The sequence below is a fragment of the Hetaerina americana genome, unplaced genomic scaffold, assembly GCF_022747635.1.
Source record: "Hetaerina americana unplaced genomic scaffold, ioHetAmer1.1.p SCAF_1, whole genome shotgun sequence".
Classification (NCBI taxonomy): Eukaryota; Metazoa; Arthropoda; class Insecta; order Odonata; family Calopterygidae; genus Hetaerina; species Hetaerina americana.
In genome coordinates this window covers 46,213,498-46,230,194 of record NW_027286069.1, presented here as the reverse complement: position 1 = coordinate 46,230,194, position 16,697 = coordinate 46,213,498, and the positions used below count along the sequence as shown (strand labels likewise).

At 36.9% G+C, this 16,697-nt stretch overlaps 1 protein-coding gene and 1 long non-coding RNA gene across 2 annotated transcripts in view; both read left to right on the top strand.

Moving 5' to 3' along the window:
- Gabat (4-aminobutyrate aminotransferase) overlaps window positions 1–3,102 on the top strand; it is a 28,242-nt gene extending 25,140 nt beyond the window's left edge. The window contains exon 11 of the mRNA XM_071589276.1: window positions 791–3,102. Coding sequence (XP_071445377.1) covers window positions 791–912 — 122 coding nt within the window. The 3' untranslated portion in view covers window positions 913–3,102. The remainder of the gene's footprint in view (window positions 1–790) is intronic.
- Window positions 3,103–13,390: 10,288 nt separating this feature from the next.
- LOC139685523 (uncharacterized) lies at window positions 13,391–16,352 on the top strand. Its single transcript, XR_011700148.1, has 3 exons — window positions 13,391–13,474; window positions 15,150–15,240; window positions 16,118–16,352. It is a non-coding gene; the product is annotated as an uncharacterized lncRNA (long non-coding RNA).
- Window positions 16,353–16,697: the final 345 nt, after the last annotated feature.

Sequence of the window (16,697 nt, the reverse complement as noted above, 5' to 3'; positions counted from 1 at the left end):
TCTAAAACAGGAAAACAGGCCATAGTCTACTCAATATGAACAGTCAGGCACTAGACTTTGTGTATATACTAAAAGTATTAATTAGAAGTAGTAAATAATTTGGATTGATTTTCTATCATAAATAGTCATTCATCACTCGGATCCCTCGATGTCTGGCATGTCTATTGCCAATTTAATTTGGACAATGTCGTGGTGTCAAAAATTCATGAAGAGAAAATCAACTTGGCCTAATACAGTGTGTAATTGCCCCTGCTTAGTATGGAATGAATTAAATTAAAAATTCCTTTAATTGCCTCACCTGCTTTAAAATACATATAGAGACTATTTTCACAAGTGCATTGAGTATGAGAAATAACATTTGGAATATTACTAAAAATAATCCTTCATACTTATGCTGGCTTGGGAGTATGAACAATGGAAATATGACACACAAGAATTTGTGAAATAACTCATCTAATTTTGGATATCGGTAATTTCTCGGAGCTAATCACATAATGAATCCTATAAATTATTGTTAATTTGTAAATGAAGTGAGGAAATTTTGTAATATAAATATATTAACACCATCCTCATTGGCATTTATTCTCTGACAAATGGTGGAATATGCTATTGATTTTAATTGTTTTAACATTGGTACACCACAGAAGTAAACTAGGGTGATCAAATAGTAGTGCTTCATTTATAATGTATATTTTGTGCCATTGAGATAGATATATGCACTGCATAGTAGGTGTCCCTTTGCACATAAAGTCTATAATAATTTTTGTATTTTACTTGTCGATCTCAATAGGTGTTCAGCTTGGTGGTTGTGGGGATATTGCCATCAGAATGCGACCCAGTCTCGTGTACCAGCCTCATCATGTACACATATTCTTGGACAAATTCCGTGAGGTCTTGAAGGAGACCAAGTAAGAGAGGTCATACATTGTTAGAAGAAATATGATTGTTCTCTTGTTGAAAAATATGGCTTGTGAGAATGTCGAAGCCTCCCTGAAACTATATTCCATTGTTTCATATATGTGTAGGAGTACATGTTGCCAAAGAAAGAAATATCTTCCCAAAGAAAAACATTCATTCTTCAGAAAATCTGAATTGGATATGAAGTAATATCATTATGTTAATGCCTGTAACTCAGTTTTAAGATTTCAAAGCTGTAAACTTATGAATTTGCTCCTTATGTTCTCTGAGTTTTGATAGATGAAAATGATTATTTTAGATATTTTTCAAGATTCCCAAAGACTTTCTTTCTGAGGAGTTGCAGGCATTTTTTTCATGAATTATATACGCAATTCTTAATTGATATATAATGGTTAGAAGCTTTATTTATAAGAAAGCTTTGATATGTATTGTATGTTCTTAGGGTTTTCATGCACAATGTAATGATTTATTATGTGTGGTAGATTTAAGAAAAAAAGCTTTCAAGTTGCATTGATCATAATCAAAGTAATGATATATCTACTGTCTTCCATGTTATTCAAGTGTAGATATTTTTTATAGCTACGTAATCATCTAACCAATCCAAGGATTGGTGTATGGCAGCTCTCAACTATCCTATTTTCTGCCAATCTCATCATTCCCTCATAGCGCTTTGCGTTGACATTTTCCATGCGGCAATCACCAATTCTTTTTTTATAGTCACAACATCTGTAAACATATAGTATTCTACCTTCTTGCAGAATGCTATTTATTTATTAAAAACTCTGCATCAGGGCTTTTTACTACCATTAAACACATGAAAGTTGCATGCTCTATTGTGTGAGTTGGTGAGAACAATTTTTATGGGTATTCTTTGCAGCTCATTGTCTTTCAGGTATTTTATTACTGCAAGTATGCAGCCAGCTAGTCAGTTTTGATTCTGTGTGATTCATATGTTTTAGTTGAAGCCTCTTGCATTTATCATTTTTTTCTGTGAGAATGCTTTTATGACCACATCATCTTCGGTAATGTTGCTGCATGTCAGTGTGATTTTTATGATCAGTTAGAAAATACGAATAATAGTTATTTATATTTATTTATGTGCCTTCAAAAAAGTCATCTCATTCAAAGTGTTAGACTATGGTACTAAATTATTTCTATTGCTATGTCATACAATATTTGTTTTTGACTGCTTAAATATATTTCAGTGCATTAAGTATACCTACTTCTTTCGATGTTGGATACCAAATTTTTTTTGCTGTTTTGATGTCCATGATTAGAATGGTGGGACATAAAATGTCTTTGTGTGTAGTATCAGTGTATAACTACTGTCATTGTTTGTGGAAATGTGTGTTGATAATTTTTATTAAGGTACCTACCTACCCCCATCCTTTTGATAACATTTTAGGTTGCTTTGTTTATGGACTTCAAAATGATAATTATCAATCAAAATGATATATTATAATACACAGTAATCATTACTGATGCTCTGTTCCAGGAATGCTATTGGTTTTTTTAAGGTTACACCTTTTTGAGGAATGATGCATTTTAGTAAATTTCATTTCTGTATTTTGGAATCGCTATAGTGTGAACGAGCACACTAGAAGTTAGGAATGTGGGCCAGTCTTCCAATAAAAAAAGTCTTCCATGTCATGTCCATAAATGTGATGGTTATAGTTTTTGATGATATTTCTATTTTGAGTAAATTGAAAATTGCATGCCCAAAAATGTCTTCCATTTTAAAATGGCTAACATTGCCATAAATGTTTGCATTGAAGGTGATCTGTGACTTGAAAGTGATTGTTGTGCCTTCTGGTGGCAGTCTTTGATTTGTAACTATTGTAATGCATTTTATGTAAACGCTGAAGTCATTTTGTTTAACCTCAGGTTTTCACTGTTGTAGAACTAAATGATGTATGTACTTTGTGGTCTCTTTGACCATGGAAATTATTTTCATGTTCTTTTACTATGGTGCTTAAATAATCATGGGTGTACTGGATCATTAAAAGGTACCTTTTTGTTTACCATGCATAGTTATGCAGTGATCTAAGTTTTTTGCTTCTGAATGACAAGAAGATCGAGGCAAATGATTTGTCCATCAAGTGATGTGGTGGGTACAGGGTTTGTTAAATGCTCCACATTTTGATAGCTGTATTGGCCACACATTAAATTTATTTTCATTTGAAAGTCTTCTATTTCATTTCTTGATTAGTTCGTTGTTTATTAAAAAATAATATGAAGCCTGACTAGAGCAGAGAAAGTGACAAATGCTCGGCAGGCAAGGAAGCAGCTGATTCCAAGACAACATTTTTCAATGACTTGGACAGCTCAAGCACTATTAAAAGGGAGTTAATGGTTTGAGTGATGATTATGGTATCCTTTTTTTCATCTTGGGATCTTCTTGTTCCTTATTGCCCAATGATCTGCTGTTTGCATTTTTTATTTTCCCTATTCCCTTCTATCCTTTTTCCCAGTTCAAATGGCTCGTGTTTATGTTGGAATGTTAGATTATTTGAAGCGGCTACCTGTTTTATTGCTACTGAATACACTTGCAAAATGATTATAGAAATCTATATACTTCTGGAATCTTTAGATCATATCCAGCCGTGAATGAGAGATGAGAGTGTAACCAAAAATACATCAGATGTAGTTACTTGGTGAAACTTTTATATTTTCACTTCATCAGCATGTGAGTAATGCATGCGTTGTTGGAGTGGTTGCGAACACATCTGTATTTCTTCCAATCCTCTTTAATATTTTGCTGAGTAAGGAATACAAAGTATCAATTTTACTCTATTATATATGGATCTACTACTCCAATCTGAGACCTACCTTGGTGTTACAGCTGCTGTAACACCAACTTACCCCTAATTAAAACATCTGTAATGTAGAAATAATAGAGTGAAGGATTGTAATCTGTGATTTGAAGAATGTTTTCTGAAGAATCTGTGATCTGTGAATTTTTGACTAATATTTTAGCTGTTCTACAAAATAACACACCACAATTCAGCTTTATAGCAAAATTATGCTAAAACGATTCTCTTTCTATGATAAATTTGAAGTTAGCAGTTAATGATAAGCCTGTACTTGTCTACTCCTTTGTTGCTCTCTCTCCAATTTGGATTTTCCGCTGCATCAACCTAATCCCAGCTAGATAAATAATGACAAACTATTATCTGGATAGTGCCCATTAAAAGGTAGAGTGTTGCACCTTTAGGAGGTGTTTTTAAATGTGTGGGATTCAATATACCGCCTTTAAGCATATCTATAAAATCAACGTAACTAGAATTTTTTGTTATATTGTTGATGCTAAAATAATGATAATTTTGAGTCATAATTTGAAACTATTCTGACTGTAAGAAGTTTTGTTCATATTAAATTAATTTTAATGGAGTGGAACAAAGGCTTATCATGACAAAATATACGAAATGGAAATGCTGTAGAAGTCACAATTTATTAGCTCTCTTATTTAAAAAAGTCTTTATGCTGATATTTTCCTCATTTCAAGGAAACACATTTCCTGCTTTAGGAAACTTTAAAATGTTTAATTACAGAATAATAATAATTATTTAGGAAGTTATGATTTATTGACCTATAGATAAAAGATATATTGGACCTAAAAAGCTGTTATTATTTTCATAGTTTTTATTTCCTTTTCCAATGTTATTAATGCCATTAATTATATTTTCTTAATATTCTCTCAGATATTGATTTAATATAACACAAATTCATTTAATTGAATTGTGCATCAAATAAATTTGAACACGAATTTAAAATGCTCTGGGGTACACAGTGTGCATAGATGTCCAGGTGACCTCTGAATGTGGTTGAGATAAGAATCCATAATTGGCTTACGGCCTTACTTCATAAATTAATGGCAAGGCAATGAAAGGCCGTTTCACGCTGCTATTTTGAACAAATGCGAGCGGCGATTGGAAAATCAAACACTGCCTGTTTACCTTTTAGAAACTCCACGAGCGCTCAAGAAGTGTTAAGTCCATAGCCTGAGATGATATGTGAAGGTCACGGGAAACTTTCGCATTGTACCATGCGTACGACGTATTGCCCTGATAAGGCAGTGGCGATGCGCGCCTTAAATTTAGTAAGCGATCATTCTGAGTTGCCTTTTTCCCAAATTTGGTCGGTGGAAACAAATGTCTCTAGAAAGTTTTCTAGTCAAAAGAATCTGTGTACCTATCGTAAATAATTATCCATTCCTTTCGATTCTTTTTTGCTCTTACAAATCGAGTTCGCATTCCCGGTTGCTTCATTCCGTGATACAAGACAAGGTGAATCTGATCCACGATCTTAAATAATGTATGCATAATTTTATTTGAATAAACCTTGTTATTAATTTATTTTTTTCGGCATGGGACGTATTATAGTATTTTACATTAATTTATTTGCTAGAAGTTTTTCCACTAAACGTGTATTTATATTTCTCTTTACGAGAAAGATCGCGGAACTGATTACCCTCGTATTACGAGGTTCCTCTGTATGTTACTCCGTCAATAGTTATGCTTATTCCAATTCCTCCGACTCTTTTGAGGGGTTGCATTTTCCTAATAGCATATTTGTTCTTAGTCCCTTGTACATGAACATGAACATGCTCCATTTTGTGTTCATGGTCAAGAATAAAAATATGTAATACATAAATGTTTTTAATGGAGAATGAGCAATTTTACTCACTATGGATCGGACGTGCAGGTAGGGGCCATTAACCTTTCTGGAACAAGGTAATAAATGTTGATGATGGGGTAGTAAATAATATTACTCGGTGTATGGCACTGGAGAAGATGTGACTCCAGTCAAGTAGAAAAATCCAATTCTCTCTCTCTCTCATTTAGTGATCAAAATTGACAGGATTCAGTCAAAATTAATGTTCACAGTGCTATTTGTGAGTAGTTGTTAGATATTCAGGTGGTTAAGGTAATTTTGATATCTAGATTATTCCACGTAAAATATTAAAATTTCACCGCATAGAAAGATTTCTTTTTATCCTTAGGTAAAGCAAAAGGAATGGTCCCTGCTATGAAGTATTGTATCTGGTTCCTGGTGTTCATGATTTGTCGACAGGGACTGGCCATTGAGAGAGTTGTCCGTGATGGCAAGGTGGTTCTGACTCATTTAGGATTTACGTAGGTTTTGGTTTATATGGGGGCATAATTCGGATGAAAATGGATAAAATATGGTTCATAGCATCCTAGATGTGTGAGCTGGAGTATTCCAATGCTTCTGATAAATAAGAGGTGGGTTGGTGGGGTTGAGTTTTGGATTAATAACAGTGTAGTGGTAGCAATTGGGAATGACCAGCTTTGGTCCAGATGTCTGATTCACATTTAATTACAGGTTGAATATTCGCTAATTTATCGAACAGCTCTTCTAGAAATACTGCACTTTAGAACCTAATGCATATCTTTAGGATGGTATATATTGGTGCTTTCGGGTCTTGTGCGAGCATGCTAGTGCATGCTTGCTCCGATTGAGATGCAGCAAAATAAAAAGTTGTAGTTTTTCTGACTACGGTGATAATAGGTTATGACGGAATATGATATTCCCCGAATTTTTTTTACTGTGTAAGGTGTGTTTAGATAAGACGGTTAGTTTTGGTCATTTAGGATATATTTTTATCTTCAAACGATTGCTGTTTATAGCATGCCATATTTTTCCTTCCTTTTGGTTCTATTCCTTCTCATTTGGCATATAGTATTTCATTCCCTAAGAAGGAAAAATGTCAGCGCGTCCTAGTAGTAGTAGTTTTTAGGGGAGGCGACCGACAGCTAAGGTCATTTGCGCCATAGGGGATGGACAGGAAAGGATGAAGGGAGGAGGGAAACCCAGCGTCGGCATTAGTCACTCTTTACGAAAGGCACCAAGGGGTCCGCAGCTTAACGTCCCATCCGACGGACGGCGTACTCACTCACAGTACCCTCCACAAAGCACCTCAATTAAATATCGAGATGCCTCTGAAAAATATTCAACACTGCCGGGATTTGAACCCGGGCCATCTGGCTGAGATGCCAGTACGTTAGCCCCCGCACCATCTCGATCCCTGCCAGCTTGTCCTTTTCACTATTATTTATGCATTGTGAACTTTTAAATAGCCGAACTTGACCGAATGGTATTCTAAAATGTCCTTCCCATTTTCTCATTGAAAGCCACTCAAAATTTAAAGAACGAATTTAACTGGTTCGTGGAATTTACAAGCTGCGTGTTCCTGTTATCAAGCGGATAGTATCTGTTATGAAAATTGAACGACTGCATTATCACCACTTGTTTAATCTCTCTAGCAGCTCAATGCTTTCCTTAGAACTCCGAAAACAATTGCTCGAGTGTCGTGCGATTAATTATGAGGGTATTTTAATGTATTAAGTTTAGGACTTATTTTTATTGATTCACAATATCTGGTCTGCAAGTGATTTATTCCTCTTGGCCTACAAGCATTATTTACTGGAATTATATTGGAACGAATAAGGAATAAGAACAACTTACTTGTTGCGTATCAATCGGCTATTATAGTAGAAATTGTACTGAGAATGCACTGTTTAACTCTCGCCTAATGATATGCAATATTATAATGTGTGTACAAACATCACAGATTACGGATACATGAACGAATAAAATTCTGCATCCATAATTCTGTATCAATCTCGACGCGGCCCCATGGGGTTTCATTTGAGGAGTGCCTCGCGACTCCTTCAAACGCGGAGGAAGAAGGCATATGGTGTTGGGCACTAATTTTCAAGGATACTGGTGATGGATAACTGCGGCAGATGAGTGATGTTCCGAGATCTCCCGCGAGCAAGAGGATTTTCGCCAAGGTCAACTCAGGGGATGGTCCCGGAGAATGGCAGAGTTTGTGGTTAGATGAACTCCGACGTACTCGACTGTGACGCGGGTGAAGCTGGGAAAACCAGTCGATGACGGTGATAAGGTGACCTCAAAACGACAGTTCAGTAATTGAACATTTTGCAATAATTATTGATTAAGTATGTTGCTATTTAAAATTTCGAGTATTGCCAGCATTAACGTCGGTGATCGATAGAGATGTTGTCATCGTTTTATTTTTAGACCATTAAGTAAGTGCACTCGGGATAACCAGCAGCTACGCAGAGTGCGCATATCACAAACATGATGATAAAGCGTCAGTCAATGATTTATGTAGCTCCTTACAAGGCAATTGAAGGTCTCTCGATTACGCACAAATCAAACGAATGTTGTCGACTTAAACCTTTGTCATATATGTATTTAGGGGTATCAGAATAATACAAATTCGATGTGACTAACGGTGACATAGAATACGCTTGGGTTGATGAAAAACATGTGCTCTATATTTTTCTTACGAAATTTATTTATTTTTAAACGAATTGTAGCTTTATTTTATGATTAAATTTTAAACGAAATTTCGGCTTTATTGTGGCATTTATTTCCTCATTTTCTTTACTTAATTAAATTTTTATGAGCATCTGAAGGCTACGAGTACATCCATTACAATTCAGAAGGGAATATTGAATTGGACGAATCAAAGCTTATTATTTTATGTGATAACCTAGGAGACAGTGCCCAGTGGCAGCGATGAAACTGATTTTACATGAGAAAGGTAGTTGTAGGATTCGGTGTAGAAAATAAGTCTCTTGAGTTTTATAGAACGGCTTTTCTGATTAAAGGGATCTTGCGGGAGGATTTGGATGTTCCACATGCATTTTTATAGGTAACCAAATATTTTAATGTTTTTCATTGGAACTGTCATCATCATTGCTCAGTAAGTACCTTGTGACTGGTATGATTCATCCATCCATTTTTTTCCCTATCTAATTTTCTCATTTGGTTTCGGAATATTAATTTCACATTCCCGCATTCCGATAGGTGTTTTCAACTCTGATCATACAATTCTTATTCGAGTTCCTGATTTAATGGGCTAAAATAATCTTTCTCGCTTCAAAATATGTATTGTGAGTGTATAGTGAGTATTATATTTAGTGATTCGTTATATGCTTCTCACTTAATTTCTTCTCTGCTTCGGTTATATGATGACGCTAATTGAAATCCCTCCACAGTTTAAACGGACCGCTGCTTAAATGATTTAGAATGAGAGATAAAAGCTCCTCCTTTCACACGAAGGATTGGAAGTTGAAGACAAAGATTGCCTTTGTACGTATGTGCCTGCATTTACGGATGTGTGCAGTCAAACAGGCCAGTTGTCCACTCGCCTCCCATCGACCTGACCGTTCCGGCACCGCTTCTATTTCGTTCTCCTTGGTGTCTACACGTGAAAATAGGTGCTGGGCTCTTAACATTTTTGTCATTTGGTATAGTCTTATCTGTGATACTGCAAGTTTTGACAGTAAACCCTGAATGCACTGAGGTTTCTGCCGGACGCTCACTCAGTCTCAGTGTAGAGAGTAAGGTTAACGGAAGTGGGGATTGGATGGCATTCTCATCGATCACGGATTCATATAGCTCTCCGGATTATATCGACATCGATATTAAGAGAGGGGTCATCGAATGTGAAGGAAAGACATACTACCTTGATCAAAAAGTTCCCGGAATAACCACCGTGTGGCGCTCCCATCGTTCCGATTTGAGTTCTGTTTTTTTTTGTTAAATTGGTACATCTGTTGTTGATATTCACTTTAAATCTTAGTGTCATAACTTGACATCTGCAAAAGTTACGGTCGGTTTTCGGTATGTCCATCAGTGCTTCCTGCGATTTTTCCATTACTTCCTCTCGGCTGCTAAAACGCGTTCCCCGTAATGGTTTTTTTAACTCGATTGAACAGAAAGAAGTCACAGGGAGCCAAATCAGGTGAATTCGGTGGCTGTTGGATGGTATTTGTTGCATTTTTCGTCAAAAAATTACGAATAATGATAGCACTGTGCGACGGTGCGTTATCATGGTGCAAAATCCACGAGTTTTCTGCCCACATTTCTGGTCTCTTTCGGCGAATTGCTTCACGCAAACGTCTCATAACGCCCAAATAATACTCTTTGTTTACTGTCTGGCCTTCTGGCAAAAATTCATGATGCACTACACCGTTGTAATCCATGAAAACCGTCAGCATTGCCTTCTTTTTTGACTGAAAACGACGTGGTTTTTTTGGTCTCAGCTCATTTGGTGAACGCCATTCACTTGCCTGATGTCTGGATTGCGTGTCGTACTCATAAACCCACGTCTCGTCTCCAGTAATGATCCTTTTGATGAATGTGGGATCGGATTCAGCCTCGCAAATCATGTCTTTTGCGACGTCAACACGGTCTCTTTTTTGCATGAAATTGAGGTCTTTTGGCACCAACTTTGCTGCTACACGACGGAAACCCAAATCATTAACCACAATGTCTTGGGCAGATCCATAGGCAATGTTCAAGTCCTCCGCTATTTCTCTGATGGTTAATTTGCGGTTATTGACCAACATTTCTTTTACTTTATCAATTTTTTCACCGACTTTCGATGTCGATGGTCTGCCACTGCGTTCATCATCTTCGATTGACTCACGACCACTTCTGAACCGCTCGTGCCACTGGTAAACGACCGTTTTTTTTAGAGAATCGTTGCCGAAACACTTTTCCAACATTTCCAACGTCCGTGCGCCACTAAATCCGTTTTTACGCAAAATTTAATACAAGTTCGTTGTTGCAAATTTAAATCCATTTCTGCAATTGTAAAAAATCGCCAACACACACAGAGATAGATGTACTCTTGGCTACGTAACTTTTGCAAATGTCAAGTTATGACACTAAGATTTAAAGGGAATATCAACAACAGATGTACCAATTTAACAAAAAAAACAGAACTCAAATCGGAACGATGGGAGCGCCACACGGTGGTTATTCCGGGAACTTTTTGATCAAGGTAGTATATCAAGATTTACGGAACTGCCAGAGGTTCTTTGAATTTTCCCTAAGTCATACAATTCTATCTCCATCTCTCGGATAATGCTTGTTATGAACTTGGCCACAAGTGTTTATGGCTCATATACATATAATAATTTTATTGCTTACATACATAGTGTGTCGCATATGTGTAATAATTTCCTCTTCCTGACATTTGGTTAAGATAAGAATGGTAAGATCGTCGATAGACTGCAGTTTAGCCCGAAGGGTGGAACAAATGTTGCCGTAACCAACCACGGACGAACTGCTATAAAAATCAAGTAAGTTAAACATGTATAAATAATACCTCTCAACATTCCTAAAAATTAACGGAAGAGACTTTTGTTGAAAATTTTAAAAGATTTAACCTAAGTTTTCTTGGTGAATTAGCAAGCGAACATTTCCAGGAATGTACTCGTTGAATTTATTACTGAACTGAACGTGTGATAGTAACGCGTAGGTTTTAGCCTCGAAATAAACATTTGACGTGAAATGCAACACAGTTATACTTGTCAGTGCAGTAAGTCAACTCGACTGATGGAAAAATGTAAGATATTATTATTTTGGTTAATTTAAATGTTAATCTTCTGCAACCAATGTCCACAACCTAATGTAATAATTGCAAAATAATTTTTACAATGCTTACAATCTTCCCAGGCGTGTCTCTTAGAATGTATATAAACCTCGGCCACTAATTTTTAGAAGGAAAATATAATTGTTTGGAACTAACCAACGAGTAATTAAGTGACCTTACATAGTTATGGCTAAATGCGTTCATCTTCCTTCATGATACTGCCTCCTGTAGTGAAATTTGTTCCAGATTTTTAATGTCTTTTCCCGATTATCTACCCATAAGCATTTCTTTTTTGCATTACTATAACTATCTGACACGTATAGTAAATGGATTGCATTTACTTATTTTATTGGGAATAAGGTAAAAATACTTCGTTTTTGCACCTGTGGATACCTTCGTTAACCCTTGTGCTCGTGGAAAATCTTTCGCTTGTTATAAACTTTTTCAAAACCCGCCGAAGCATGGCAAAAATAAAATCAAGGTTATAAACGCAAAAATGTTGAGCTGTTGTCAAATTTTTACTACTTAGGTAGGCACATGGAATTTATAACATGCTAGATGCTCTGCGAGAAGGCTATGACGGATCCTTCTCCAGTTCCCCTCAAACCAATTAGTTTCTATCCATCAGACTCTGTTGGACGACCGTTACTGCAGTCAGACACATGTCCAGACACATTTCTCGGAAACGCTGTTAATAATACACGAAAAGCCAGATCAGCCGAACCGTTCATCTTACAATTCCACTCATAGGTTTCTATAATTTTCTTGTTTTTCATGCTTTTTATCTGGCATGTATCTTATATTACCACAAAAACTGGTAGTGTAATTCACCATGATATGTACGAGGGTCATCCGGAAAGTAGTACCCGTTCGTGCCGCATGAAGTGCTGACGACGCGAGTAGCCGCTGGACGAGGTCAGATAGCTTCAGTGGCTTGTCTGCCTTCTCTGAGCCAAGTTGCGTGACGCTAGCATTGCCTGTGTTGTTTCTGTGATTGTTTACAATGTTTAAAAAAATTGAGAACGCCGCCAGTTGTGAAGTGAGGGCAGTGATTAAATTCCTCAATGCAAGAAACGTTCGCCCATGTGATATTCATCGCCAATTAAAGGAGGTGTATGGAGACAATGTAATGGACGAGTCGTCTGTTCGGCGGTGGTGTCGCAACTTCAACATGGGGAGGGGGAACACACACGACGATGAGCGTTCGGGGAGACCGTCTGTCATTACAGACCAACTGGTGAGCTCAGTTGACGAATTCGTGAGGAACGATCGGCGCGTCACAATTGATGACATCTGTGAGCATTTTCCCAATGTTTCTCGAACAATTGTTCATGAAATTGTTAAACACCATCTGCATTATGCAAAAATTTGTGCAAGATGGGTCCCTCGCGTATCTCAATGAGCTGGCGGCGAAGGACTATGCAGCAGGAATACAGAAACTTGTCACACGTTATGACAAATGCCTTAATTTGCTTGGAGATTATGTTGAGAAGTAGTTTAAAGTATCCTCTTTCAAATAAAATTTTTTATGTTTGTTAATATTTACTTTTGTGTCTTTATTTCACGAACGGGTACTACTTTCCGGATGACCCTCGTATAACCATAACCTGTTAAAGTCAAAACTTAATGCCCATAATTATATGGTCCATTACTTTTGGAACACAGAAATGTCAACCTAAAGTAAAAATTTGTATACCAACATAGCGTACAAAAATATTTCACGCCAACGCAATGTTTAATGATTTTTGAGTCACTCTGTTCATGTAAAATTAGGTATCTCGTCTTCGGCGGTGACTGTGGGCATGGCCATTCTTTGGGTAGAAAGAAAACTATTTAATTTAGTTATAGGTTGGCCGCGATTAATTTTGACTGCACTTGTTTTACAAATCCCAATGAAGAAGCTCTTGAACGCATAAAATGAAATTATTTGATTATGTTTTTTCTCTGCAGCCCAGATGATATTCTGAATGGAGTTGTGCTCACTAACAGACCCTTAAAAGATAACGAAATTTTTGAAGTTATCTTACAGAAGAAAGGATCAAAGTTTGAGCAATCCATGGGAATCGGAGTCACTGCGGTCTTCGACCAGATTCTACCGCATCTCAACAGAGTCAAGTGCGTATAAGATTTTAGTGGAGTGGATTTGGTATTTTGGTATCCTCAAGTTGAATGATGATGATATAAAACTACCATTGGTAGTACATGAAGGTAGATAATTAGGGATTTATAGCACTTTAAAAAGGTGAAAGTGTGGAGAGACCCGGGGCAAAGTCATTAGATTCAATCGGCAAAGCACGAGTCTTTTCAACTGGTACTTCATGAAACATGTAGCAGTCATGTCGATATTTAACACAAATGGAATCCTGCTGGTAAAATATAAAGCATATCGAAGTCGGGTTGCCGAAATGAGTAGCCCTTATACCACGACAATATGGCAAATATTTTGCTCCACGAGGTCTGATCAAAACGTTTCCGAACTTTATTTATTACAAAAAAATACTCCACTAACAAATAATTTGTCAGGGTTCCCTTCAAAGTAGTCTTCTTCCTAACATTTACACTTAACCAAACGGTGTTTTCACTTTTTGAAACAGTCCTGGCAAGCTTCCTTCTTCCGGAATGCTCATTAGCTCCTTCGTCGAATTTTTCTCTATCTCTGGAATGTTGGCAGATATTTTTCGTTTGAACAGGGTTTCGGGAACAGAAATAAGTCCCATGGGGGCAAGTCTGGAGAGCAGGATTGTTGGGGGACACATTGGTCTTGTTTTTAGCCAAAAACTCACGAGTTCATAGTTACGTATGAGCCGGCCCGTTGTCGTGGTGAAAAACTACTCGCCGCTCCTCCAAAGTTTCGACCGTTTTCGCCTGATTCTCTCTCTTAGGTATTTCATAACCCCCAGATAGTACTCATTGTTGACTGTCTGACCTTAAGTAGAAATTCGTGATGTATAACCCCCTTTGCATCGAAAATAAGTCAACATCACCTTGAAAATCGAGCGAATTTGTAGAGCTTTTTGGGGCGGGAGGATGTTTCACCAATCCATTGTGAAGATGGCCCTTTTTTCGATACCATATCCATAAACCCATGGCTCATCACCTATTGTGATTCTGGACAAGAAGGTTTCATCCTCTTCAGCTCGATCAAACAGTTCCTGACAGACTTGAACTCGATGTTGCTTCTGTTCTGCTGTCATCAGGCGTGAAACAAATTTGGTGGCGACTTGATGCAACCTAAATTTTTCAGTCAGGATTTCATAGCAGAACCAATCGAAATGCCATAGTCTTCTGCAAGTTTCCTGGCAGTTAAACGTCGATTTTTATGAATGAGATCGTTCACTTTCTCGGCGTGGTAGTCGTCAAGTCAACGTTGACGGTCTTCCGGAACGCTCGCCGTCTTTCCCTAATTGCTGCCCCTTTTTGAACCGGGTAAGCCACTCATAACACACGGTACGTTTCATTGCATCCTCACCATAAGCCTTGCTAATCAATTCAAAAGTTTCTGTAAAGGATGGGCAGAGTTCCTCATCTCCGCGGATCCGGTTTTTCGCCACACTCCACGGACACACTTTCTCATAAACGGCCGTAAATAGACGGCGGACGAGGATTAAGGGGACAGTAGGAAATGCAATCATACAGCGACATAAAGAATAGGAACATTGCGTTTCGTGGCACGAATAGCCTTCTTCTTGCTATTCGTGCCAGAAGGCTATGTATCAGAAATTTTCTTGACGTTAATCCCGAATTCGTAACTTTCATACAGCAGCTGCTTACTATTTCAAAATAATTTCAGGTCCGGAACATGGATGTTTTACTCTGTAGACGTCTGGAATAATGGAAATAAAATTAAGGAGTCTTTTGGAAAAAATATTTACAACCTTGTGGTAAGTAGTTGTGAGACATTAAATTAATTGAGATTTTATTCAAGTAAACTAACGAAATGAAAGAAAAATAATGAATCTTTCTTGAAGCACTCATGGTCTAGAGATAGGTAAAATTGTCACGATTATTATCTAATTACTAACATTGCCACATATATAGAATGCACAGATTATAATGATAATACTCGCGTTCATCCAACTTTGGTCATTGGCATTTATTGTATATGATAACTGATAACTCAGACGCACAATAAGGTCAATGCTAGCTGAAATATTCCTTGTAAGTCTTATTTAAAAGATACCACCTATCATGAAAACTATAATAAAATAGATTAATAATTTAAATGATAGAAATTTTTGTGCATTAAAAAATGAACATGTTTTATATTTTTTACTGGTATTTGATCACTGATACTCTCGTATTAGAACAAAGAGAAAATGGAATTGTAATTAATTGCTATCGAATCAGTATACATTTACGGCTAAAATGTAAAATTTTCTTGTTTTCACTGCTTATAAACACTTCCAATTCAATTAATAGGGCACCCAAAATTAGTCATGGACAGTCTCAGAAACATAAGAAGCAGTACTGGTTTTCATAAGAACAGCATATTAATAATTTTTAATGGGTGTCTCCGGCAAGGGGCATGGCGTTAAATGTCTAGAAAGTTAAAAACCCTGCTCGTACCTATTACTAATTATTTATAGAGTTTGGGGGGATGCAAATGAACTTCCATTATTTACATCATTTTTAGAATGCATCTAAATTTTTGTGTGATGAATGAGAATTGAAGTTGCAAAATAATAGCCTGAAAAGGACTATTATTCTACTGCATTAATCACTCTGCCAAACCCTGTTTTTCTATTGCTTGTTTTCTAGGTTGGAGACCGTATCGGTGTGATGAGAAGCGACAAAGGAACATTGCATCTTTTTATAAATGGGGTCGATCAAGGAGTAGGGGCTTCCGATGTTCCCGGAAATCTCTACGGGGCGTTTGAACTCTTTGGAAGTGCACTCCAAGTTTCAATCACAGCCTAGACTAGGTTGAAATTGCTGCATATGAAAATTTACAAATAATTACAGAGCCTCATGTTGAATTGAAGTTTTTTACTTTTATGCGAATATAATTCAGCGGTTTAAAAGGTGATTGAGGAATGCTTCCGGATAGTGTTTTTATATACTTTAAATGTAATGAAATATGTAAGTACAATGAATGAAGTGAACATAATGGTTACCACTTTTGGTACACATGAGTACCTTTTGTAGTAATCATTCATGTACAACACTCTTCAATTAAACTGGAAAATAAGTTGTTTTGCATCGTAAAATAGGTTGTTTTTTAATGAAATTTTAGAAATAGTTTCCTTTCGGGATCGAGATGCAATACGATGAGATGTGATTGGGGCTAATGTCCTGTGATTCTTATTCGAGGTCCCTAGTTAATCCCGGACGTGGCAAA